This window comes from Aquarana catesbeiana, linkage group LG08, assembly GCF_042186555.1.
Source record: "Aquarana catesbeiana isolate 2022-GZ linkage group LG08, ASM4218655v1, whole genome shotgun sequence".
In the NCBI taxonomy this organism is placed as follows: Eukaryota; Metazoa; Chordata; class Amphibia; order Anura; family Ranidae; genus Aquarana; species Aquarana catesbeiana.
Window position 1 is genome coordinate 191,792,739 of NC_133331.1, and position 27,491 is coordinate 191,820,229.

The 27,491-nt window shown below is 38.2% G+C and overlaps 1 protein-coding gene across 8 annotated transcripts; it reads left to right on the forward strand.

Annotated features, from left to right (window-relative positions):
* The first annotated feature begins 442 nt into the window (after positions 1–442).
* LOC141106192 (uncharacterized) lies at positions 443–21,208 on the forward strand. Of its 8 annotated transcripts, XM_073596737.1 has the most exons (14): positions 448–624; positions 5,226–5,270; positions 5,856–5,909; positions 8,593–8,652; positions 9,198–9,251; positions 10,744–10,797; positions 13,024–13,077; positions 14,554–14,607; positions 15,098–15,148; positions 16,682–16,735; positions 18,049–18,102; positions 18,851–18,907; positions 20,467–20,523; positions 21,068–21,208. In XM_073596737.1, the coding sequence occupies exons 1-14, from the start codon at positions 537–539 to the stop codon at positions 21,109–21,111; spliced, it is 780 nt and encodes a 259-aa protein (XP_073452838.1). In that variant the 5' UTR covers positions 448–536; the 3' UTR covers positions 21,112–21,208. The 8 variants fall into 8 exon arrangements, with proteins under 8 accessions (XP_073452843.1, XP_073452846.1, XP_073452839.1 ...); XM_073596738.1 differs by lacking the exon at positions 15,098–15,148 and having other exon boundaries at positions 444–624; XM_073596739.1 differs by lacking the exon at positions 10,744–10,797.
* Positions 21,209–27,491: the final 6,283 nt, after the last annotated feature.

Genomic DNA, 27,491 nt, shown 5'->3' on the forward strand with positions numbered 1-27,491 from the left:
ATAGTTACATGTAACTATGTAAACTTATCCATACCTGGAATTCCCTCAAATTTTATATTAAGAATACATATATACAGTTAAAATAATAAAAAGGTCATGCTGTTGCATAAATAGCTGCATAGATTTTTACAATGTTAATACACTATATTATTATCCTAAAATAAATTTGAGGTTCAGCAGTAAAATTTAAAGACATTCTAAGTCAGGCACTGCAAAACAGTTGTTTACATGACTCTTCAATAAATAATATAGCTGCCTCACATTATGTGTTTTACAACATCTTGAGTAAAGCTCAAGCATTGGGAACACCCTGCATTGAAGCTACACGCATATACTTGCAGATTTGAATGATTATTAAATTATACATATTACTCTTGTAACCTTGAACAGGGAATTAAACCCAGAGCAGCCAATGAAAATCAACCCAATAGCATGCACAGCCATTCAGAAGTATAAAAGGGACCTTCTCTAACAGAGAAGACACAATACATTTGTGACACTGCTTTTGTAGGAATTAAGCTTTGTAAAACATAGTCATGTCAGGAGCTAAGAAAGGAGGACAAAGCCAACAGAGCCAGGGTTTGGCTAAGTGTGGTGATGACCAGCAGGCTGAATGCCAAGGCTGTAAGTATTAATACTTTCTAAACATTTATTATATCTAAGTCAAAAAGTCAACTGCTCAAAGCAGGCTAACATTTCTAAGGGTAAACATGTGTTGTGTGTTTTATACTAAAATTCAAAAATATACTGTGAAAAGCTTCTGACCCAAAATTAGTATGTGAAAAAATGAGGCTAAGCATATATGATCATTTATTGTAATAAAATGTTATTCCAGTAAAATCAGTGTAAGAAAAACACAAAAACAGCTAAAAAAAACAATGTTGATATTGTTAAGAACATACTAAATAGGATGAACAAAACATGAACACAAACTGTTCATAATTGGTAAAAGCTACAGTTATATTAAACTTTCATACAAAGGCAAAGTCCAGGGCAATCTACAATGACCCGCCTTTTAAATGCAGAGCATAGAGGCCAGGAAATCTTGCATGTCACCCAGGTACTTCTCTCTCTAGAACTTAATCAATGGATGCTGTGCCAGCATTAATAGGTCCATTTCTTAAAAAGGGTCATACAGCAAAACATAGCCAAATCAGTTTGGGAAATGTAACATTTTGCGAAATATGACTTGGGATATACATTAGTGGAAGCAACATATATAGAAAACAAAGGGTTATGGTGAATTAATTGTGTGAGAAATGTAAATTTGAAAATGTCTGTAACTGTAACTTGCTTGTAGTAACATAGATTACTACATCTAAAACAGTTGGAGCAGGACAAAAGTCACAGAGTCAAAGCTCACATGGAGGTAACAAACACAATATTTAATCAATATTTGAAAAAAAATTGTGTATACCATGAAATTGGATCTCCAAATCTTTTCTGTAAACACATTCTTATGATGTTTTCTTTGAAAAAAAAAAATTCTGCTCACACAGAAAATTAAGCTTGTGTGGTTAAATAGTTTTCATTTAAAAGCATTACACAGTTGCTATATTTTTGATGTAATCTATAGACAAAGAGGTGTATAAAAATGTTTTTTTTTTCTATTTTGACCAGTGTTCATTTAAAAAAAAAAAATACCGCAACTTTTACTGTAAAAAAGTATGTCTTTTATTCAATAATATGTCCCTTTTAAAATTACATAAAAATAATGTTTCTGGTGCAAAGCATGGCAAAGTTTTAGCATATTTTATGCAATCCTGAAAAACTTTGCAAATAAAATTATTTTAAAAAGGAATTAAAGTGCGTGTTACCCTAAATAAAAACATTTTGATCCTGTTCCCTTAAAGCACGCATAACAGCATAGTGCTTGTGCTCTGTAGTTTGGCCCCCTGTATAACCTAATATAGCTGGCTGCTCCTGCCTGGTTCTGCCCTCCCCCCTGTAATCTGACCATGGTTTATCATGGCTGCTGAGCCCTGACACTGTGGTCAGTTTACGTGCTTCCATCATCCGCAGCTTTTCTCTGTCCTCCAATGTACCCCCCCTCCTCTCTGCCTGTGAGCTCCCCCCTTCCCCTCCTGCTGCTATCATAATTGTTACATAATCATACAATCTCCTCTGTTTAATAATGATATGTGCCCCAGTGTCTGTGCTATATAGAAAAAAATATGACTATTTCTACCTTATTTCACAGAGCCTCCCACCACTCACGTGACTGATCGGCTCCTCCTGACATCAGCGGCAGTTCTTGGCCCCTCCCGCTGTAACTGTTAAACTGGGAGAGGAGAGCAGCGAGCAGTCACGTGAGCACAGGGAAAATGAGAAATGTGAAATGCGGTAGGAATCGTCATATTTTTGATATAGCACAACACTGGGGCATATATCGTTATTAAACAGAGGGGATTGTATGTTGCTAAACAAGTGGCTTTACGACCACTTTAAATATTATTGGTATAAAAAATTAAAAAATGCGAAAAAAAAATAGCTGAAGGGAAAAGGAAGGAGTTAACTAGGACTGATTAGGGTTAACCAAGGGTTGAAAGGTGGTTAAATAGGAGTACACTTTAAAAAAATTGTTTTTTCTTTTCTGTTTTTTTTTTCTGAATTATATCATGTGCAAATCAAAATTCATGCCTTTCATCTAAATATAAATGAAATAGTAACTACTATGTAACAATAGATAGTAACACTATATTACTCAATGACTCTTGCAGACTACCTGCAAGTGTCATTCTCCATAGGAGTGGCTGCATTTTGATAAAAACTTCTATCTATTGTGTAGTAGCTCTCTGTTGTTTTTAGGTGGGGTGGAAAATAATATGTGATATGTCCTAGTAACTTTGTTGAAGTTTTTTTCAAGATGTATTTCCCACTTTTAAAATTCTGAAGTGATAAACGCACATATAAATATTTAATAGAAACCAAAACCATCTACATGGGGTCATATTAAATGGTTGAAGACAGGCATGTCAAACTAGCGTTTTATAGGCCACATACTGTATTGCCTTCAAGATCCTTTTCTGTGGCCTTCAGTGGTTTAGATTTAAAAAAAAAAAACAGATGCACCAACAGCTGTTCTCCAGTTGACAAGTTTCTTTTCCATGAATAATTTTGGAGTGAAATATTTTATGATCCCTTTTTTATTTATCAAATATTTTAAGTTTTTGGAATTAAGTAGGTATAGTCTTAAAGTGTTACTAAACCCAGGAGCCTGCATACACTATATTTGATCTCCCACAGTACACAGAACATGGAAATGCAATTATTTTAGTAAATATAAACTGCTAAATATGTTTTCTCATCAGCAGTATATAGCAGTCTTCTATCTATAGCAGTAACTTCTATCTGTGTCTGGCCGAGCACTGGTTAAAGCTTGTAGGAGGAGTTTTCATTCTCTAGAACAATTGGGGGGACAGTGCCCCCAAGAAAAGAGGGAATAAATACGACCCCAGATGGTATGTATATATCAAAAAACCTTTATTGGGCTAAGCAAAATCAATAAATTGTTTAAAAAATGTATAATTCACCTCCACCCTTCGCTAAAAATAACAACGTTGTTACTTAAAAACATGCACGCACTTGTAGACAGGGCCCCAACTCAACACGACACCACAAGCAATTTGAATTTCATATACAATCCTCAGATACGTTGCACCAATTATGTCTCACTAATGTATGGCTCAGCTACACCTTGTAAATAAACAGCCTCATCTATGGAGGTTGAATGTACCTGATGCATGGAAAATGAGAGATGCTTATGGATTATATGTAAACTAGCATATCTACATGAACAACAGGACTTGACAAGCAGTGGAGTTGCAATAAGTGTATGCCCCTTTAATTACTCAGGTTAGAGTTCATCATATATTTCACCTATTAGCCACTGATATTTCCAAATTCAGAGAGCATGAACTGGATAAACAGTGGCCAACATCCAAGTGCATGTTGTTGTTGAACCGAGTGGCTCCTTCATTCAATATAGCAAGAGGTCTCAGTTTGAGTCCACACTGTTACATTGGGCCAGCACCACCAATGCAAAAGGCAAGACTGCACAGGGGATCACCAGAGTGTCAATGGAGACCCAAAATCAGGACAAGTGAACTCACAGTTTGATGAACCGACACTCCTATAGGCTTTTCTATCCCAGCGGCTCACATGTCCAGTCCAGCCCAGCCCAGCCCAGCTGGGAGATGCCGTCCATCCAGCCTTCATAGCAGACACTGTCTGTGTGAATTCACCACACTCCTATTCTGGCCCGAGTCCACGCATGCATGGTGGGTACTTCTGCTTCTGTTTACTGTAGCCTGTTGCGGCACTAGCTCTGCCTCTCCGTGGGTATAGGAGAGACCTCAGGGCCCCGTGGTGTGGACCCCACAGTTAATGCGTTTCTCCTGTCTCCCAATCTACCAGGCTTCTTCTGAACCAAGTTTTAATTCTCCCCTGACTGTCCTATGAGGCTGCAGGACCCCTGAACCTCTGTCTGGACAGTGCTGATTTGCCCTGTGCTGTACACATGCACCCTCCCCAAAAAAAACTCTCTAGCAATACACATCAAACTGAGCATATGCACAGTGTCTTTAAGGCTCTGTACTATCAAGAGATGGATTGGGGACAGTAAAAGAGTCGAGGATCAGTGAAGACAGGATCAAACAGCCTTTTGCACAATGCAGAGGACTAACCCCTTAGGTTCCACAGTGAGTATAGCAAGCATGATTTACTGCATATACAGATTGATTTTACTGTTGTGGGTTTACTACCATTTTAAGCTGACCATACATGGATTGAAATTCAGCCGGTCCCTGCTGGACTGGCCGATTTGGATCCTTGTATGGGCACTGTGATTAAAGAGAAGCTGATCTACTGTGTCAACCAGCCTGTTAGAAAATTTCTGCATGATCAGCACTGCAGTGCAGATCAGCAAATTTTGATGTTGGAGAAGTCTCCCTGCTGTCAAAATACAAACACACAGCAGAGAGAATTCCCCCATTCACTTTGAATGTGTGAATGGGGGAATAGGGTTGAACAAACATAACTGACTAATGTATAAGCAGCTTTAAGCAGACATAAAGAGTTTCACAGTAGATGAGTTCTCCTGGAAGATTTAGTCCTATAGATTTGGGCCCACTGTTTCATCTAAGTTTGACATACTTTGAGGTATAAACAGCATAAAACAGCTATAATTTGCTTGCAATAACATTTATATTTTATATCTGAAATAGCTGGTGACGCCGGACAACAGTTCAAAGATAAGAGCTCTCATGGAGGTAACAGAAAATCTACTTAATTAATATTTGCAAAACATATCAAGATTAAATTGTGTGTAATGAGTGCAATTGTCAGTCAGTTGAAATCTCTGAACAAGATGAAGTAATATTGACTAAATAGTAAAAAGATTGTATGTACATATATAGTATATAGGAGGCTTTTTTGTGCAAAATCCCACCAATGTGTGTTCTAGAGATAATATATATATATATATATATATATATATATATATATATATATATATATATATATATAATTGACCACAGACTGGTAAATTTGGTCAGAATGGATCCAAACACAAGACACAATAAAAGTTTAGGCTAGCAATTTCTAAATAACATTTTAGCTTCAATATGGTTTTTAAAGATCTTCCCTGAGTGCAACTGTCATATCAACTTTAGTGTCACTTTACAGTAAATGGCAAACCATCTGCTACATGAAACTTTTTCTTATGAATAAACATAGTTAACAAAACATGAAGGACACTTGATGAAGGACATACATTGAAGAAGGATCTAAATGTGTTTGTTTTTTTAGTAAGCGAATGTATGGTTTAATAGATAACATTATTTTTTTTTTCTAAGGAGGTGCTGCAGGACAATGTCAGGATCAGAGCCTTGGTGGAGCAGGCAAGACAGGTAACGGTGAAATAACATATCTTGAATTTGATGCCTAAACTTTGGCAACTTAGTAAAAGTTACTATGTACAAAATGTAAATTTGATCCTATAGTATACAAAACTGTTTGTTTTCAACATGCATCATGTCACAAGGTTGCTAGATTATAATCGTACCTAATTATACCTATGTTTTAAGATATATCTAAAGCCCCCGTCTTTTGGGTTAGAATGGGGGTTCTAATGGGGAATGGGTAATTAGAAAAGGTTTGGTTAGAATGGATTGAAAGGGCTTATTGACTTGAGCCCTTCAGCATTGGCATGTGTGCCCCCCTTCCCGCATGTGTAGTTTTAAATAAAAAAAAAAAGAGGCATGGTCTCTTTAACCACTTCAGCCCCGGAAGATTTGGCTGCTCAATGACCAGGCCATTTTTTGCGATATTGCACTGCGTCGCTTTAACTAACAATTGCATGGTTGTGCGACGCTGTACTCAAACAAAATTGACATCCTTTTTTTCCCTCAAATACACAAATAAAGCTTTATTTTGGTGGTATTTGATTACCACTGTGATTTTTATTTTTTGCACTATAAACAAAAGAAGAGAGTTAATTTTGAAGCAAAACACAATATATTTTACTTTTTGCTATAATAACTATTCCAAATTAAACAAAAAAAAAAAACTTTTTCCTCAATTTAGGCCGATATGTATTCTTCTACATATTTTTGGTAAAAAAATAGCAATAAGTGTATATTGATTGGTTTGCGCAAAAGTTACAGCATCTACAAAATAGGGGATAGATTTATGGCTTTTTTATTATTATTATTTTTTTACTAGTAATGCCGGCAAATCGGACACTTTTGACACATTTTTGGGACCAGTGACATTTATACAGCGATCAGTGCTATAAAAATGCACTGATTACTGTATAAATGACACTAGCAGGGAAGGGGTTAACACTGGGGGGAGATCAAGGGGTTAACTGTGTTCCCTAGTGTGTGTTCTAACTGTAGGGGGGATGGGACTGAGTAGGGGAAGAGATAGATCGGTGTTCACACTTAGTATGAACACACGATCTCTCTACTCCCCTGAAAGAACCGGCTTTGTGTGTTTACACACACACATCCCCGTTCTCATTCTGCAACGAGCAATCGTGGGTTCCCGGTGGCCCAGGGCATCTTAAATAGCCGACATACAGCTATGATGGCTCGCGCAAGGAAGCCAACCTGCTGCAGTATAACTGCAGCGGCTGGTCCAGAAGTGGTTAAATAAAATTTAAAAAAGAGATAAAACAGGGTTATATAAAGATGGCCCCACGGGAATCTCTTGACCAGTTTGGTCAGAGTCTGCAACAAGCTACCAGACCCCCCCCACCCTTGTCGTGAGCACATATATGTGGTTTGTCACCCTTTATATTTGAAGGGGGACCTGTGTTTATAAGATATTCTGTATTGCTCGAGTCCTGTAAGACTGAGCTGTTTTTGTATTTATTATTTGCAAATTGAGAGTTTTTATAAATTAATAAAAATGATTAAAATTATGTTAATTTATTTATAATTACACCAATAAACATGCCGTGGCCAATTATATGCCAAAAACAGTTGTTGAGTGTCTTTAATTAAGTGTTCTTGTTGAGGTATTCGGGGGGATGCAGCCAACATTCCCATGGGGATTCTAATGGGGAATTAGAAAAGGTCTGGTTAGAATGGGGAAGTGTTGAAACCCTGGCAGGTTTTTATTGTCATTTCTGTCCCTGCTGGGGAGATTCCTCTTTTTTAAGACAATGGTGGCAAGGACATACATTGAAGAAGGATATAAAATGTTGCTGTTGTTATCAGAACAGGAATAGAGTTTAATAATATGTCTATTTTAGTTACAGCTGTCCAAGAGGGAATTTTCCCCTCACTTTGCAGAGATTTCCTTTCACTTGTTATTATATCTCCAGGATGTTAAATGAAGAGAAATCTCCCCAACAGGACACAGAAAGCAAAGATAGACAGATAGATAGATAGATAGATAGATAGATAGATAGATAGATAGATAGATGCTTTAAACATTCTATATTCTATTAAAATCTAAATAAACATTTCAGATATGCTTTAACCATCCAAATTTAAAATGGGTCCATAACCACCCACATACAGATTCACTGACTTATTGACCAAAATACCTTAATGTGATCATACCGAACCTTCAACCAGTTCATCACAGAAGAAAGGAATCTAAGGATAATTTTTTTTTTAAATATTTAAATATTTGCAGCCAAGTAAAGCAATAAAAAAAGAAAAGTATTTCTATAGTTTAATGAAGATATTATTAGACCATCCCCAAGCATCTGCATCTTTAAGTAAAGTTCTAAATGCAATTGGCATCTTGGGTAATACTATTTGTTTAGACTATGGAAAGGGTGAACTGCAGACACCTCTTGCACCAGCCTATCTGGAAAAACAATAGCAATTGTACAGGGTTTCCTATCCAGTTTTACCACAAATTCCCCCCTACATGACTTGGCAGGAAAAGTATGTATTTCAGACCATAGAGGTTAGATCATGACTTGATCCAGCCAAGATGGAGATGGTCATCTAAAGTCTATACCTACCTTTAAGGTTGTAAAGAATAGACATAGATCAGTTATCTCTGAAACCATGTGCATTTTCTACTGTACTCTAGAATATATAATAACCATGTCCTACTATTTTCTTTAAGGTGGAGGAGGCGGACAAGGCCGGGACCAAGGCCAAGGTTGCCAGGGAGAAGGCAAGATAGGTAAATACTTGGTTGGGATATGCAACTGGGTATGAATCCTGTATGATAATGAGAAAACATAGAATGACTGATTTGCCTTGTAAATTATGATCACATAATTATTCAGTAATGATTTATATTATTTTTCATGCATGGTATATAATAATAAATAAAATGTATATATATATATATATATATATATATATATATATATATATTAGCTTTTGTAAATTGTGTTATTGGTATATATGTCCCAGTTTACTACTACAGTGAGATACTTCTAGAAGGTAAAAAAAAAAAAATCAGCAAAATAAAAGAAATTAAGTTTGTGCATGAATATGAGGCCTATAAATTATATGGGAGATAGAGCCTGATGAACCTCAGCAGATCGGTGCCTCAATCATATGTTAGAAATATTTTTTTCAGTTTACAAAATGCATGCATGCAATGAAATTTGATAAGGATTAAACAATAAAATGTTATTTTCCCATTAATGAGTTCAATTTTGTTTACAACGTGATTGTTTCTAATATAGTTCATCCTTCTGTTTGTTCTTTCTAATACAGGAGGTGGTTCTGCATGGGGGCAAGATAAGACTTCTTCTGGTGGTGGGAAATTAGGTAAGGCTTTGGGTAATTATTCACATACCACCATCTACACATTTACCACCGTACTGCACTTCTGTTTTAAATGTTAGTTTAAAAAAAGAACATTGAGTGAATACCAAAGCCTAATTCCTTTTGTTGGTGATGAATCATCCACTAATGAGAACTCTCCTGATAGGTACAAAATTTGAGATCAGTACAATGAAAGTTATGCAAGAATAGAAAAATCCAGCTGCAGCTGATATATGTATATATCATAATTTGGAGCTTGTCTGGATAAAAAGCAGTTTATCTCATGTCAAATTTCGAACAGAAAAGCCAGTGTTGGAAATTCTTCAAAAACTTTACCAACTAGTTGACATGCTATCCTCACAAGCAACATGAAAAGTCTGCAGCTGCCTTGAGAAGGCCTGGACTTGATATGTACTGTACGTGCACTTTTAAAAGATAAGAAGCCCAGCCCATCCCATCCCACCACCAATATGGCTCAAAGTGCTGAAAGAAACAACAACAACGGCAACAAATCTTCAGTGATGACACCTGTTGTTGTGCAAGCAGCTCACCTTACTGCCGTAAGGTATACAGCATGGGTTAATAACTGATGCAAAATAGGGTGGCAGATGCAAGGTATAACACTCTCCTTCTGGATGTGTTTAATTGCTTGGAAAATCTCAGTGGCAGGTTTAGAGCATATGGAGAAATATAAACATAGAGTTCATAGCATAATTCCGCAAGATAAGCAAAGGGGAATGGGACAAAAGCAGATCCAACAGTGATGCACTCAATTTTACAATAAGGAGCATAGGCGTCAATCTACGAACGCCTATGCTCCTTATTGTAAAAGTGAGTGTATCACTGTTTATATTTCTCCATATGCTCTAAACCTGCCACTGAGATTTTCCAAGCAATCAAACACAGCCAGGAGGAAAGTGTTATACCTTGCCTCTGCCACCCTATTTTGCATCAGTGATTAACCCATGCTGTATACCTTACGGCAGTAAGGTGAGCAGCTTGCATAACCACAGGTGTCATCACTGAAGATTTGTTGTCGTTGTCATTTCTTTCAGCACTTTGAGCCATATTGGTTGTGGGTTTCACTAATTATTCAGTTATTTCTTTATAGACCTATATACTCTCAATTAGGAATTTATCATGTTCATTTATGTGATTTATGTTTATCCGTTTCACTGGATTTTTATTCCCATGATTATGTTATTTGCTTTGTCCTGTTTGCACTAGGATTTTATTATCATGCGAATTATGTTTGATATTAATTTCACCTATTTTATTTAGTAGTTTATCTCATATCACTCCCTCTCACACAGCGCAAACACCATCACTTACTTATTTTTCACATTTTTCTGTCTGGATCAGATCCACAGGTGTTTGCAGCAGTGCCCCCTAGCTTAGTTTGTTAAGACAGCGCAGGAGTCATCTATTTACACATGTAAATGGTATAATATGCTCTAGATTATAAAGTAACCCATCACCTACAAATTCAATTAAGGTGGTGGAGCCGAACATGGAAAAGATCATAGTTCCCATGGAGGAGGAAAAACAGGTAAATGCTTGGCTGGGCTTTACAGTAAACAAGATATGCTGAGGGAAAATGTCTATGTGTAAATGCTCTGTGACATTAGCATATACAACTATGATTTTTCAATTATTTTGCACGTCGAGTATAATTTTGTATAAAATGTTTTTCATTCTATGCTAGGCCTCTGTAACTTAAATTATTGGCACATCGCCTAGTTTTAACACTGTAAAGAAGTAATTATATAAAGGTAAACAAGTTCACAAAACAAATATACATAGTAAGATTAACCACTTCAGCCCCGGAGGATTTACCCCCTTCCTGACCAGAGCACTTTTTGCGATTCGGCACTGCGTCGCTTTAACTGACAATTGCGCGGCCATGCGACGTGGCTCCAAAACAAAATTGACATCCTTTTTTCCCACAAATAGAGCTTTCTTTTGGTGGTATTTGATCATCTCTGCGATTTTTATTTTTTGCGCTATAAACAAAATAAGAGTGACAATTTTGAAAAAAAAAAACGCATTATTTTTTACATTTTGCTATAATTATCCCCAAAAAATATATAAAAATTTTTTTTTTCCTCAGTTTAGGCCGATCCGTATTCTTCTACATGTACAAATAATAGGCTGCGCTGCTAGTACATGAACATGATCATATTGAATACAGCCACCTTAGTTACAAATGAACATAAGTGAATTATTTCATAACAGTAAAATGTGACCAAAATAATAAAAAAAAATGCAATATTAAAAAAAACGCATAAATCGCATGCAGAAATGGTGAGTGAAAAGTTCAGTGAACAAAACAATTGAATTGAGTCCATATGATCATAGAATAAAATAAACTGGAATTCTTGTGCGTGCAGAAAATAGTTGGATAGAGGGAGAAAGACACCCTTCCTTCAAGTGACGTAAAGGTTATCTCCGTAGGGAGCGTGGTATTAAAAAGGAGTTCCTCCATCTCAAGTAGGTAAGCCCCTTACCAGATCCAAAGATCTCCTGTCAGAGAGATCATGCACGCAAGTGGCTGTGTCCCCCAGCCACTGGGTCTCTGTCAGTGCGTAAATCAAAAGCCACCTCTCCAGGGAATCAGCCTAAAGGTGATGTATCCACTCACAAACCATGGATAAATGGAAAGAAAAATGCTCCATAGCGTGATACAGTTAAAATCCACTTTATTATATAAAAGAAAAGCACTTACACATTGTGCAGTAAAAGATCGCCTATAAAATCAGTATAGCGCCGGCCGGCTTCAGCTGCTGCCCGTTCCTTCCGGGTTCAGCGTGGTATGGTGGTGACGTCAGCACGCCGCTCCTCCCTACGCCGTTTCGACAAATCTGTCGTCTTCCTGGGGTAAAAAAAATCGCAATAAGCGTTTATTGATTTGTTTGCGCAAAAGTTATAGCGTTTACAAAATAGGGGATAGCTTGATGGCATTTTTATTAATTTTTTTTTGTACTAGTAATGGCGGCGATCAGCATTTTTTATTGTGACTGCGACGTTATGGCGGACATGTCGGACATTTTTGACACATTTTTGGAACCATTGTCATTTATACAGCAATCAGTGCTATAAAAATGAATTGATTCCTGTATAAATGACACTGGCAGTGAAGGGGTTAACCACTAGGGGGCGGGGAGGGGTTAAGTGTGTCCTAGGGGAGTGATTTTTAACTGTCAGGGGGATGGGCTGGTGTGTGACGTCACTGATCTCTGCTCCGATGACAGGGAGCAGAGATCGAGTGACACTTGTCACTAGGCAGAACGGGGAGATGCTGTTTACAACGGCATCTCCCCGTTCGTCCTCTCCGTGAGGCGATCACGGGTATGCCCGCGGCAATCGAGTCCACTGGACCCACGACCCGACTCACGGAGATCGCGGCAGGAGCGCGCGCGCCGCCGGCGGCGCATGCACACGGTGGCAAATTCAAAGTAATGTACGGGTACGTTACTTTGCGCAGCCGTGCCATTTTGCCGACGTAAATGTACAGGAGCCGGTCGGGAACCGGTTAAAGTGAAACTTTTGCAGGAAAATGAGGCCTATTAACTAACTTTTAGGCATAGTCTGATAAATCTCAGGGGAAAACAGTCTTCATCTTTTTATATTTTATATTTTTTTGTATATTTTACAAAATGCTTGTATGCAGTGACAATAGGAATTAAATATTAAATTGGACTTTTTATTTTACTTTAAATCATATCTGCAGAACAAAATATGTGGTTTCAGGTAGTTAATCCTGTTGTTTTTGCAGGAGGTGACTCTGGGTGGGGACAAGATAAAAGTTCTTGTGGTGGTGGTAAGTCAGGTAAGATGTTGGGTATTAGCCAGCATTATACATATTCACATACCCATGCAGGCTAGAATTAAAGTGAAAAATGTGATTTGATTTCAGAGAATCCCCATCCTAAAATAAAAGTATTTTTGCGTATTTATGCCACACTTCATTTTTCCCCTAATAAGTAGTAGTCCTAGACATCATTTTGTTTTCATATTTTGGTATCTCTACAAAGGGAAAAAAAAAGTTGAGAAAATACTGATGACAAAATCCCATGGTTTTCCTTTAGCATATATTATTCCCAAATGGAATATTCTCTATAATTACAAAGAGCGATTTGTGAAACTAAATCTCTTAGGCAACTTAATTTACAATAGATTTGGATCAATAAAAACCAGTATTTGTACTTTCTAAAAAGAAAAGTAGTCAATACTTTAGTCTTGCAGCATTTGATGCTGGGTAGGGTATATGTATGCACTGGGTGCACAAACATATAGGGACTGATTTACTAAAACTGGTGCACACAGAATCTGGTGCAGCTGTGCATAGTAACCAATCAGCTTCTAACTTTAGCTTGTTCCCTTAGCCCTGGTTCACGTTGATGCTACTTTGAAATCGCGCTACTTCGCTTGAAGTAGCGCACTTTCAAAGTAGCAAGGCAGCACGATTTCAGGTGCTACTTGATAGACATCTGTGTGGTTTCATGCACAGATGTCTATTGAAGTCGCACCTGATATCGGCAAAAGTAGTACAGAAATTACTTTTGCAAATCGGTGCAATGCTGCAAAATCGGTCTCGCACTGATTGGAACAGTGCCATTGACTCCAATAGGCTGCGACTTGTCATGCGATTTGATCTCTCAAATCGCATGACAAATCGCTCCAATGTGAACCTAGGTTTAAGCTTTGACAATAAAATCTTGAAGCTGATTGGTTACTATGCACAGCTGCACCAAATTCTGTGCACTAGTTTTAGTAACTCTCCCCCATAATGTCCACAGTTGCCTTGAGTACATCTGGTCCCAGCATTCCCCGCACCTTTAAGGAGTGATGGGTCCATTGTTTGGTAACCTTGCCTTGATTCATTCATTTCTAAATAGTTATCATGTAGGGGCTTCTCTATAGATGAGAGTAGGGTCCAAATAAAGAAGTATCTTGAGAACAGCATATTCCTTACTCATATATTTAGTGTTTGCAAACTATGAACTGAACATAAAAAGCCTTGCTCTAAATGACAGCAATGTCATGTTACCAAAGCCACAGCAGTGCCATCTTAGATCTTAGCTAGGTAAGAGATATGCCATACTGCCACACCTGCATCTTCCAGGTGTTTTATAGGCCTTTATATAGGCATATTTTGGCATTTATAGGCTTGATCAAGATCAACAACCAGACAGAGACAGTCATCAAATGTCTATAGACTCTGATCAATTATTTCTGAAACCATGTAAATTGTATAATATGCTCTAGATTATAAAGTAACCCATCTCCTACAAATTCAATCAAGGTGGTGGAACCGAACATGGCAAAGATCATAGTTCCCATGGAGAAGGCAAAACAGGTAAATGCTTGGCTGTGCTTTACAGTAAACAAGATATGCTGAAGGAAAATTTATATGTGTAAATGCTCTGTGACATTAGCATATACAACTATGATTTCAATTATTTTGCATTTCTAGTATAATTTTGAATAAAATGTTTTTCATTCTATGCTAGGCCTCTGTAACTTAATTTATTGGCAAATGGCCTAGTTTTAACACTGTAAAGAAGTAATTATATAAAGGTAAACAAGTTCACAAAACAAATATGCATTAAAGTGAACCTTTTTGCAGGAAAATGAGGCCTATTAACTAACTTTTAGGCATAGTCTGATACATCTCAGGGGAAAACAGTCTTCATCTTTTTATATTCTAAATATTTTTTCACTTACAAAATGCTTGTATGCAGTGATCATAGGAATTAAATATTACATTGGACTTTTTATTTTACTTTAAATCATATCTGCAGAACAAAATATGTGGTTGCAGGTAGTTAATCCTGTTGTTTTTTCAGGAGGTGACTCTGGGTGGGGACAAGATAAAAGTTCTTGTGGTGGTAAATCAGGTAAGATGTTGGGTATTAGCCAGCATTATACATATTCACATACCCATGCAGGCTAGAAGTAAAGTGGAAAATGTGATTGGAATTCAGGAAACCTCCATCCTAAAATAAAAGTATTTTTGCCCATTTATGCCGCACTTAATTTTTCCCTTAATAAGTAGTAGTCCTAGACATCACTTTGTTTTCATATTTTGGTATCTCTATGAAGGGAAAAAATGAGTTGAGGAAATACTGATGACAAAATCCCATGGTTTTCCTTTAGTATAAATTATTCCCAAAAGGAATATTCTCTATAATTACAAAGAGTGATTTGTAAAACTAAATAGATATAATATCACAAAATCTAGCTGTAACTATTTTGAATATACATACATAATGAAAAGCTCTCTTAGGTAACTTAATTTACAATAGATTCGGATCAATAGAAACCAGTATTTGTACTTTCTAAAAAGAAGAGTATTCAACACTTTAGTCTTGCAACATTTGATGCTGGGTAGGGTATATGTATGCACTGGGTGCACAAACACATAGGGACTGATTTACTAAAATTGGCGCACACAGAATCTGGTGCAGCTATGCATAGTAACCAATCAGCTTCTAACATCATCTTGCTCACTTAGCCCTGGTTCACATTGATGCTACTTTGAAATTGCGCTACTTTGCTTGAAGTAGCGTGATTTCAAAGTAGCAAGGTCAGTGCGATTTTAGGTGCTACTTGATAGACATCTGTGTGGCTTCATGAACAGATGTCTATTGAAGTCACACCTGAAATCGGCAAAAGTAGTACACAAACGACTTTTGCAAATCAGTGCAACGCTGCAATATCGGTGTCGCACTGATTGGAACAGTGCCATTGCCTCCAATAGGCTGCGACTTGTCATGCGATTTGATCTCTCAAATCGCATGACAAATCGCTCCAGTGTGAACCTAGGTTTAAGCTTTGACAATAAAATTTTGAAACTGATTGGTTACTATGCACAGCTGCACCAAATTCTGTGCACTAGTTTTAGTAACTCTCCCCCATAATGTCCACAGTTGCCTTGAGTACATCTGGTCCCAGCATTCCCCGCACCTTTAAGGAGTGATGGGTCCATTGTTTGGTAACCTTGCCTTGATTCATTAAATAGTTATCATGTAGGGGCTTCTCTATATATGAGAGTAGGGTCCAAATAAAGAAGTGTCTTGAGAACAGCATATTCCTTACTCATATATTTAGTGTTTGCAAACTATGAACTAAACATAAAAAGCCTTGCTCTAAATGACAGCAATGTCATGTTACCAAAGCCACAGCAGTGCCATCTTAGATCTTAGCTAGGTAAGAGACATGCCATCCTGCCACACCTGCATCTTCCTGGTGTTTTATAGGCCTTTATATAGGCATATTTTGGCATTTAAAGGCTTGATCAAGCCACAAACAACCAGACAGAGACAGTCATTAAATGTCTATAGACTCTGGTCAATTATTTCTGAAACCATGTAAATTGTATAATATGCTCTAGATTATAAAGTAACCCATCTCTTACAAATTCGATTAAGGTGGTGGAGCCGAACATGGCAAAGATCATAGTTCCCATGGAGGAGGCAAAACAGGTAAATGCTTGGCTGTGCTTTACAGTAAACAAGATATGCTGAGGGAAAATGTAACATTAGCATGTACAACTATGATTTCAATTATTTTGCATTTCTAGTATCATTTTGTATAAAATGTTTTTCATTCTATGCTAGACCTCTGTAACCAAATTTACTGGCAAAGCGCCTAGTTTTAACACTGCAAAAAAGTAATTCTATAAAGGTAAACAAGTTCACAAAACATATATTCATATTAAGATTAAAGTGAACATTTTTGCAGGAAAATAAAATATTTTTATGTTAAATATTTTTCACTAAGAAAATGCTTGCATGCAGTGATGATAGGAATTCCTTGGAATTAATTGGAATTAATAGGAATATTAAATTAGATCTTTTATTTTACTTTAAATCATATCTGCAGAACAAAATATATGGTTTCAGGTAGTTAGATCTTAGCTAGGTAAGAGACATGCCATCCTACCAAAGTTAGTTCATGTACCACAGCAATGTGTTTTCTACAAAAATGATTAAATAATATTGAAATGATGATAATACTAATGGTTTCAAATTCTACTAGTCTTTTAATCTTGTAATTAGAAATAGGAAAGCCATCTGAAATGGCTATTATAGAGACCAAACATTTTTTCAGGACAAAAGGCATAATACCTTGCCTTCTTTCATTTTTCGAATTAACCAAAAAATGGTATCACTTTAACTCTGAATGCATGATGAGGTTGGTCTACTAAAGGTAAATAAGATGTTAACTTTTCAAGGGAAGTTTTCCTTAAAGAGGAGGTCCGCCCACCCCTACACATACTGCAGCTGCTGACTTTTAATAATAGGACACTTACCTGTCCTGGTGTCCAGCGATGTAGGCACCGCATCTGATGTTTCCATCAGCTGTCAGGTGCTGCCGTTGCCATTGTGGTGCGGTGGGGGAAGGAGGAGGGAGGAGATGGGAGCCGAGCCGCTAACGTCAAAGACAGGTATCCGCTCCCCCCTCCCCACCAAAAGGTGCCAAATGGGCCACTTTTGGGTGGAATTCTGCTTTAATCTAGTGAATGAGATAAGGCTCTTCTGACTTCCACCATTCAATCGTGTGCAAGCAAGATTTTTTTTTTCCTTCCACACAATTGGGTTTTCTTTGCAATGTGAATTTTCACTGCATTCGCTAAGTTAAGGGGAGATTCCCTTGCAAAGTGAAAATCCCCTGGCAAAGTAAACAGCCTATTTTTTTTTTTTACTAAATCTACCCTAATGTTTTCATACAGAATTTGATATAGTTGCAGTTCTTGGTCTTACCTAATGATTAACATTCTGCCATTCCACATTAGGAGATTGTGGTGGACAGTCAAAGGATCAAGGAGATCATGGTGGCAGCAAATCAGGTAATGTACAGAACAAAAACTGAATTTTCTGAAAACTTATAAAACTCAAAATTTACAGCAAATACAAAAGGAAAAAGTGACAAAAGTTTATATTCACACTATGGTGAAATACAGCACACTGTGTCTTCATTTCAATTACTGTGCAGCCCCTTGGAGGCACCCTAGGCAGCACATGAGGGCCCAACTTTTGCTCAATTTGACTCAACTTGACAGCCAATTTTATGGGCTTAATTTAATAGTCAATGGGGAATGAGGGGGGGGGGGATGGAGGGTTTAATCTAAACTAGGTAAAATGAGGTTCCATATACTGCGTGCACCTAGGATCTATGGGCTGTAAAGGGATTAATTTAAGGACTAAAGCTGATCATACACTAATACATTTTTTAATGAACTTTCATACGAATATTCTGTTAGAAATTCATTTGTTCAAAGAAAAATGTTCATTCTGTCCTTCAAATGTTCTCACTTTGGTCAAAAATGAATGTCAAATTGACCTTACTAACAACTAGAAAATCAAACTAAAAGAAAACATTTCTGGTGTAATTCTATTAGTGTATGGTCAGCTTAACACAGGCACTAGCAGGCACCACAAGCTGCCTACACTTCCTCACAGCTGTTACCTTAGAAACATTTTAGAGCAGATCAGGTTCACTTTAACATGTTAATAACATATGGTAATAATACACATCTATGCACTTTAACACTTTTATATTATTTAAAAAAAAAAACAACATATTTTCCATCATAGGAAGCGGTGATGCTGGACAATGCCAGGGGAAAGGTGGACTTGGTGGTGACAAATCTGGTAAAGTACTATCCAAATTATTACTTTGTCAGTCTTAACCTCCCTGGCGGTATGATTATTTCGGATTTTAGGTGCTGAAAGCGGTACAATTATTTTGCATGGAAATTTGGCGTTTTATATTGTAGGTCTGTAAATCTTAACAATAACACACTTAAATCTGTCCAAACCAGAGTCTAGTAGATATCCCGGGTATGATAAAGTTTGAAACACAAAAACATAAATTATAATATAATAAATAAAAATAAATAATTAAAAAAAATTAAAAAAAATAGTAATAAAATAAGTTTCCCCACAATTCACTATCGCTCAATTCTGCAAGTGTTCTAATTTACTATCGCTGTTTTCTAGCTGGTCTAAAGCCACTTTTGACGTAAAGGGACACTTTTTGGTTGCTATGGACAATCTCCAGTTTCCAGGCAGAAAGAACAGTGTATATCATGTAAAACTGCATGCAGGGCATGGGCCAGAGCACTGGGGACAAAAGGGATGTGAAATCATTTCATACAGTACTGTAATTTGTAAGATTACAGTACTGTATGTGTTATGATTTTGACATTTTTTTGAATTTGCCGCCAGGCTCCGCCCCCGTGCGTCGCGCCGCTCGCAGGGAACGGAGCCTGGCACGGAGAGGCTTCGGAGGAGGACGGAGCCCTCGGACACTGCGGGGGACATCGCAGGATCCCGGGGACAAGGTAAGTAACGCTGCCCCAGGATCCTGCAATGCGATCCCGAGTGTGGCTCGGGGTTACCGCTAATGGGACTGAAATTTAACCCCGAGCCACACTCGGGAAAACCGCCAGGGAGGTTAAAGTGGATGTAAACCCCCAATTTTTTTTTTTTTTTTTTTTTTTTTTTATATCATACTGTAGAGTATAAGATTTCCTATCATTTGAGCCCAGTCTTTCCACACAGAGTTAATCCATCTCTGAGCAATCCTCTTTTATTGTTCAGTGAGAAAAATCTTGACAAACTAAGAAAAACTTTGTCAAATAGTCCCCCTTGCTGTGAGTGACAGGTGATTTACATCTTGTACACTAGCCTAAGACACATGCATTATTTTTTAATTCACTCCCCCACTCCTTTCTTCAGCAGCTCTGTAAGGAATGGCTGTTCCACACCTCAGCATGATTTGGCATGCTGAAGTCATGTGGTTACTTTCCTGTCTTTTCACTGGATGTTAGAGATCATAGCAGAAGTTCAGCAGAAGTTCAGTGTTAGAAATACACAGGAGAAAATGCATATTGACAAGGGGAGTGTAGAGGTGGGTGGGGAGTCTACTGACATCACGACTCCACCCACCGAGCTCCAGACAACAGCCCCACCCACAGAATATGCAGTTTTTTGGGTCTAATAACAGACAGAGGGGAGACATTTGACAAAGTATATCCTTATAGATAACCCCTATGGCAGTAGTTTAGAAAGAATGACATTGGGTTTACATCCACTTTAATGATACAAATCCTTGGGAAACAATATTTTGCATTTATGGCTTAATATTGTGACATTAAAAAAACTTAGGTACTAGTGTCACTAATAATCATGCTCATTTTCTCATTTAGGGGGCAGCTGTGGTGGTGGTTCCTATGATCAAGGTGGTATTGAGGGTAGCAAATCAGGTAATCTTTATATGTTGTTAGGACATTTGTAATTGGTGTTACTTGCATAAAGGGTCACCAAATATGTTTTTTTACTTCATTATTTATTTTGCTTAATAACGTATAATAAATACTGTTGTGATACTTCTGGGATGACTTGACTTTATTGGCCCAAGTAACTGCTTCAATTAATGCATCATTGTTTTGCAATTCCTGGGTGTGCCCTCTAAACAAAACAAAACAAAAAAAACACAGAATGGCAATGGTGTCTATAGCTCAGCCATAGATATTTACATTTAAATAGTCTAATTTAAACTTTAAAACAAACAAATACAAGTTGTATGGATCATAAATGAGTTGTAAGTGACAGCATGCTATATGTTCATATGTATTTATTGGATAGCAACCTTTCAAACAGTTGTGACTTGCATAAAAGGATTACAGTTCTAAAATGTTATCTAACAATTCTGTTATATTGCTCACTGGTTTATTATACTTTAAATACGATGTCCACAGTCTGCCACTGCTTACAAAAAATACCTTTAAATTATCTTTCTACTTCCAGACTCCAGCCAACAAAACAAAGGATCAGGGGGAAACAAGAAGTGAAAACCAAACTGGATTTCATGCAGCAAAGTCCTAATAAACATGTAGCAATGCTTATTCTGTTGATTAAATAAAATAAAATAAATTAATATTCTCACTGCTCCTGTCTAAAATTTTTGTCTTTCTATATCCTGTTAGAGTCTATAATATACTGTGCCTTGCAAAAGTATTCACCCCCCTTGGCATTTTTCTTGTTTTGTTGCCTCACAACCTGGAATTAATATGGATTGTTTGAGGATTTGCATCATTTAATTTACAGAACATGCCCATAATTTTGAAGATTTTTATTTATTTTTTATTGTGAAGCAAACAACAAATAGGACAGAATAACAGAAAAAGTCAATGTGCATAACTATTCACCCCCCTAAAGTCAATACTTTGTAGAGCCACCTTTTGCGGCTATCACAGCTCCAAGTCGCTTTGGATAAGTCTCTATGAGCTTGCCACATCTTACCACTGGGATTTTTGCCCATTCCTCCTTGCAAAACTGCTCCAGCTCCTTCAAGTTGGATGGTTTGCGCTTGTGAAAAAGCCTGTACATAAAATTTAAGTAGATAATTCACTAATGTGACACATCAGAAAAAAACCTGACTTTTTAGGCACACAAATGCCCCTTTATCGGGGAGCAAACAGAGCAAAATAAGCAACCACAGTGCGACTATTTATATAGATATTAATAGACAACAGGTGCAAAATTAGCCGATGACCTCAAATGAAGTTGCTAATGCCCCAGACAAGGTATCACAAGAGCAAAAAATATATAACCCATAACAAGGTGGCAAAAGATTATCCAAAATGGTGCTGCTACAGATATTCAGCCAAATGGTATAAGAAAAAAGCCAGGTCCTAACTGTGTGTAGCACCAAATTCAGAACAGAGAGTTGGAGCTCAGAACCAGTGTGCAATAGTGTGTGATCCACCTGACCCAAAACTGTGTTCCACCGCCTGAAAGTGGCATACCATGCAAGACAAAGGCTGTATTTCCCCACCAGACTGTCCAATGAAGGATCAGTGTGGGTTGTAAGGAGACAGGGGACTCTGGCTATGGAGAAAAGGGAAAAAGCTGGGGTATGATGTGCGATGTGCAAAAGTTAAATAATAAGACAAAAAGAACAATGTAAAATTGGAAAGAATAATTAAGAAAAAAAACACACATACAAAAAAAGGAAAAAGCAGGCTGCAGCTTCAAACAACTGTGTGTCACAATACAAAACACAGGAAAATATGCAAACATTTAAAAATCTATATGCCAAGAGATTTATTTATTTTTACAACATTTATGTGACAAATTTGATCATTTTGTTCACAATAGGAAAACATTATCAATAGAAATAATGTCCTGGTAAAAAGAAAACGTGACTAGGGATGAGCCCGATGTTCGAGTCGAACATCGGGTGTTCGCCTATTGGTCGAATAGCGAACAATTTGGGGTGTTCGCGGCAAATTCGAAATCCACGGAACACCATTTAAAAGTCTATGGGAGAAATCAAAAGTGCTAATTTTAAAGGCTTATATGCATGGTATTGTCATAAAAAGTGTTTGGGGACCTGGGTCCTGCCCCAGGAGATATGCAATAATGCAAAAAAAAGTTTTAAAAACTGACGTTTTTTCGGGAGCAGTGATTTTAATAATGCTTAAAGTGAAACAATAAAAGTGAAATATTCCTTTAAATTTCGTAACTAGAGGGTGTCTATAGTATGCCTGTAAAGTGGCACATTTTTCTCATGTTTAGAACAGTCCCTGCATTTCTAAAGGAAAAAAAGTCATTTAAAACTACTCGTGGCTATAATGAATTGTCGGGTTCCGGCAATACAGATAAAAGTCATTGAAAAAAACGGCATGGGATCCCCCCCAGTCCATTACCAGGCCCTTTGGGTCTGGTATGAATATTAAGGGGAACCCCGAACCAAATTTTTTTTTAAAAATTGCGTGGAGGTCCCCCCAAATTCCACACCCGGCCCTTCAGGTCTGGTATGGATATTAAGGGAAACCCTGCGCCATTTTTTTTAAAAATGGCGTAGGGGTCCCCCTCAAAATCCATACTAGACCCTTCAGGGATGGTATGGATTTTAAGGGGAACCCCGTGCCAAAATAAAAAAAAACGGTGTGGGGATCCCCCCAAAAATCCATACCAGGCCCTTATCTGAGCACGCAACCTGGCAGGCCACAGGAAAAGAGGGGGGATGAGAGAGCGCCCCCCCTCCTGAACCGTACCAGGCCACATGCCCTCAACATGGGGAGGGTGCTTTGGGGTAGCCCCTAAAGCACCTTGTCCCCATGTTGATGGAGACAAGGGCCTCATCCCCACAACCCTTGCCTGGTGGTTGTGGGGGTCTGCGGGTGGGGGGCTTATCGAAATCTGGAAGCCCCCTTTAACAAGGGGACCCCCAGATCCTGGCCCCCTTGTCTGAAATGGTAACGGGTACATTGTACCCATACCATTTCACAAAAAAAGTGTCAAAACAAGACACACCTTGGGACAAGTCATTTATATAAAAATAAAAAAATAAAAATGTCCCACCAAGTCCATTCATCTTCTTCTATGGCTCCGCTGACGGACAGAAAAATAAAATAAAAAAGATCTGCCTCCTTGGGAGGCACCTGCCGTATGACGCTTCAGCGCCGATGACAGCTCTTTTATAAGTAAAGGAGGGGCCACACAGTGATGTACCGGGGTGACCCTGCCCCCCTCCAATGCATGGGGACTTCCCAATGGCTTCCCAGTGGCATCAGAGGGGGCGGGGCATTGGGCAAGGGTTGTGGGGATGAGGCCCTTGTCCCCATCAACATGGGGACAAGGTACTTTGTGGGGCTACCCCAAAGCACCCTCCCCATGTTGAGGGCATGTGGTCTGGTACGGTTCAGGGGGCGCTCTCTCGTCCCCCCTCTTTTCCTGTGGCCTGCCAGGTTGTGTGCTCAGATAAGGGCCTAGTATGGATTTTTGGAGGGACTCCCACATCATTTTTTTTAATTTTGGCGCGGGGTTCCCCTTAATATCCATACCAGACCTAAAGGGCCTGGAATTTGGGGGGACCCCCTCGCAAATTTTTTTTTTAATTTTGGTTCGGAGTTCCCCTTAATATTCATACCAGACCCAAAGGGCCTGATAATAGACTGGGGGATCCCATGCTGTTTTTTTCAATTACTTTTATCTCTATTGCTGAGACCCGACAATTCATTATAGCTGTGAGTAGTTTTAAATGACTGTTCTAAACACAGTTAAAATGCGCCACTTTACAGGCATACTATAGACACACCCCAGGTACAAAATTTAAAGGAATATTTCACTTTTATTGTTTCACTTTAAGCATTATTAAAATCACTACTCCCGAAAAAAACGGCCGTTTTTAAAACTTTTTTTTTGCATTGATGCATGTCCCCTGGGGCAGGACCCAGGTCCCCAAACACTTTTTATGACAATAACTTGCATATTAGCCCTTAAAATTAGCACTTATGATTTTTCACATTCGTGTCCCATAGACTTTATTGGTGTTTGCGTGTTTGAACCAATTTTTTACCTGTTCGCATGTTCTGCTGCGAACCGAACCGGGGGGTGTTCGGCTCATCCCTACATGTGACAAGTTAATGTAAGATCCCTGGGCTTTACAGTTTGTAATGTAAGATTTTAGAGAATCACTGTGCAATAGTATTTTCCTATCACCGCTATGAAGGATGGGGCTTAGAAATGTGATCTATAACCATGCCATGCAATTCATGTACAATGTTTTTGAGGTAGTGTCGGCTGCCTTAAATTAAAAAATTTCAGGCAACCAGTTTTTCCCAAATCATTGGCTTTTGCAGGCTGTGTAGTCCAAGGACCAAATGAATGTCAGTGTCATGCTTTTGGAATTGGCATTTAAAGGGACCAGAGGTTTTGCTAAGAAACACCATTGATTCACAAAGATCAGGTGGGTTTGTAGACAAGCCAGGAACAACACCAGAAGGGTGATTAACCTTATAGATGTTATCAACAGAAATAAAATAGAAGCACTTCTGCTCAGCTTAGACGCTGAAAAAGCCTTTGATAGGCTAAGCTGGCCTTTTTATTTACCATACACACAGCCAATATTCACCCATGGGACTTTAAATGAGGCATAATATAAAGTCAAAAAAATAAATGTATAAAGTACATATAAAAAATGTTTGGCATATCAAGCCAATGGGTTACATGTAAAAATATATAATGTACATCAAACTGGTATATTTTCAAGTGAATGCATCTTGTAACTTGACGCGTTTCGTGAATATTTTCACTTCTTCAGGAGTAGATGCCTCCAACAACAAACATCTATAAAACCAGCTTGGAACTTGATAAAACAGTGCCTCCAAATGGTGACCGCTGCTCAGTGCCTGACACAGGAGTAGTGGTAGGGGACCAAGACACCCAATGGGAAAACCAATGAGGTGGCTCAAGAGAGTTCATGATTGTGGTAAAAAAATATACCAAAGTACCAAAAACCAACCTAGTGTTTGCAAAGGTGAGTGATAATTTTCCAACCAAACAGATCATGATCTCATAGGAGATCTTTTCCTTTGAGATTATGATCTGATTGGTTGGAGAATCATCACTCACCTTTGCAATTACTAGGTTGGTTTTTGATACTTAGGTATTTTTTTTTTTCCGCAGCCATAAACTTTCTTGTGCCACCTCATTGGTTTTTCCATTGGGTGTCTTGGTCCCCTTCGACTACTCCCATGTCAAACACTGAGCAGTGGTCACCACTTGGAGGCGCTATGTTTTATCAAATTCCAAGCTGGTTTGATAGAGTTCTGTTGTTGGAGACATCTACTCCTGAAGAAGTGAAAGTATTCAGGAAACACGTTGAGTTACAAGATACATTCCTCTCCCATATTGCAATCATCTTGGTTATGTAAAGCATGTACTTGAAAATGTACTAGCTTGATGTACATTATATATTGTTACGTGTAACCTATTAGCTTGATATGCCAAACATATTTTATGTGTACTTTATACATTTATGTTTCAAATTCTTGTACAAAATTTATATTTTATGACTTTTGCATTATGCCTCATTTAAAGTTCCATGAGTGAATATTGATTGTGTGTATGTTATATATGGGGATGGAGGCATGATAAGTTAGGCATCTGGTCAAAGTTCTTTTCTACAATTTTTATTTACCAGTCTTGAATATTTGGGTTTTCGAGGCCCCTTTCTCAGAGCAATTAAAGATTTATACACGACTCTGTCCGTTCAAGTTAAGATTACATTTGCCACCTCCCCCTCTTTTACCATCTCCAATGGGACAAGGCAAGGCTGCCCTCTTTCCCCCTTGCTTTTCGCTCTCTGTGCATTGAGCCTCTGGCAGTCCAAGTATGCAGTGATCCAAATATACATGGAGTTCGGTTAAGGGATGGGAATTTAAAATCTTGCGGCTTACACATGACGTCCTGCTTACCCTGGGTAACCCTTCCTAATCTGCATAGGCTCCTTGCCGAATTTGGCACTTTGTCACTGTAATGTTAATCCTGCCAAATCAGAGGCCCTACCGCTTAATATCCCTCCGTTGGTAGTACAGCAATTGTCGGGGTGTTATTCTTGTATACTTGGAACTCCACTGCCATTAAATACCTAGGAGTTCAAACCCCCTCACACTTATGCCCCCTACACACAGTCGGACATTGATCGGACATTCCGACAACAAAATCCTAGGATTTTTTCCGACGGATGTTGGCTCAAACTTGTCTTGCATACACACGGTCACACAAAGTTGTCGGAAAATCCGATCATTCTGAACGCGGTGACGTAAAACACGTACGTCGGGACTATAAACGGGGCAGTAGCCAATAGCTTTCATCTCTTTATTTATTCTGAGCATGCGTGGCACTTTGTGCTTCAGATTTGTGTACACACGATCGGAAATTCCGACAACGGATTTTGTTGTCTGATAATTTTATAGCCTGCTCTCAAACTTTGTGTGTTGGATAATCCGATGGAAAATGTGTGATGGAGCCTACACACAGTCGGAATTTCTTATCCTATCACACATTTTCTGTCGGAAAATCCGACCGTGTGTACGGGGCATAAGAATCCTGCGGGGCCTAAGAATCCTGCTATGGTGCTCATTTTAAACCACTGTTCACCTCAATAAGATCTCTACTAACCCAGTGGAAACACCATTGAATTTCTTGGATGGGCTGTGTTGCCTCAGTCAAAATGACTATATTGCCCAAACTTTTGTATTGTTTTAGAATGCAAAATTTACTCTCACTTGAGGATATTCAAGAAAAACATATTTCCCATAGAGCCTATTTTGGTTGCCTCCAGATACGCCACTATGCCCCCACATTGCAATTCTCTAAATTGGCCCCTTTTGAGTGGTTAGTCTCCGTAAACCCATCACAAAAAGGCGTAATTTCCAAT

Excerpts from the sequence above, each read along its gene's own strand:
- LOC141106192 (XM_073596737.1), top strand. The coding sequence starts at position 537 with ATGTCAGGAGCTAAGAAAGGAGGACAAAGCCAACAGAGCCAGGGTTTG. Across the intron at positions 10,798-13,023 it reads CCATGGAGGAGGAAAAACAG|GAGGTGACTCTGGGTGGGGA; the intron begins GTAAATGCTTGG and ends TTGTTTTTGCAG. Across the intron at positions 15,149-16,681 it reads TTCTTGTGGTGGTAAATCAG|GTGGTGGAGCCGAACATGGC; the intron begins GTAAGATGTTGG and ends AATTCGATTAAG.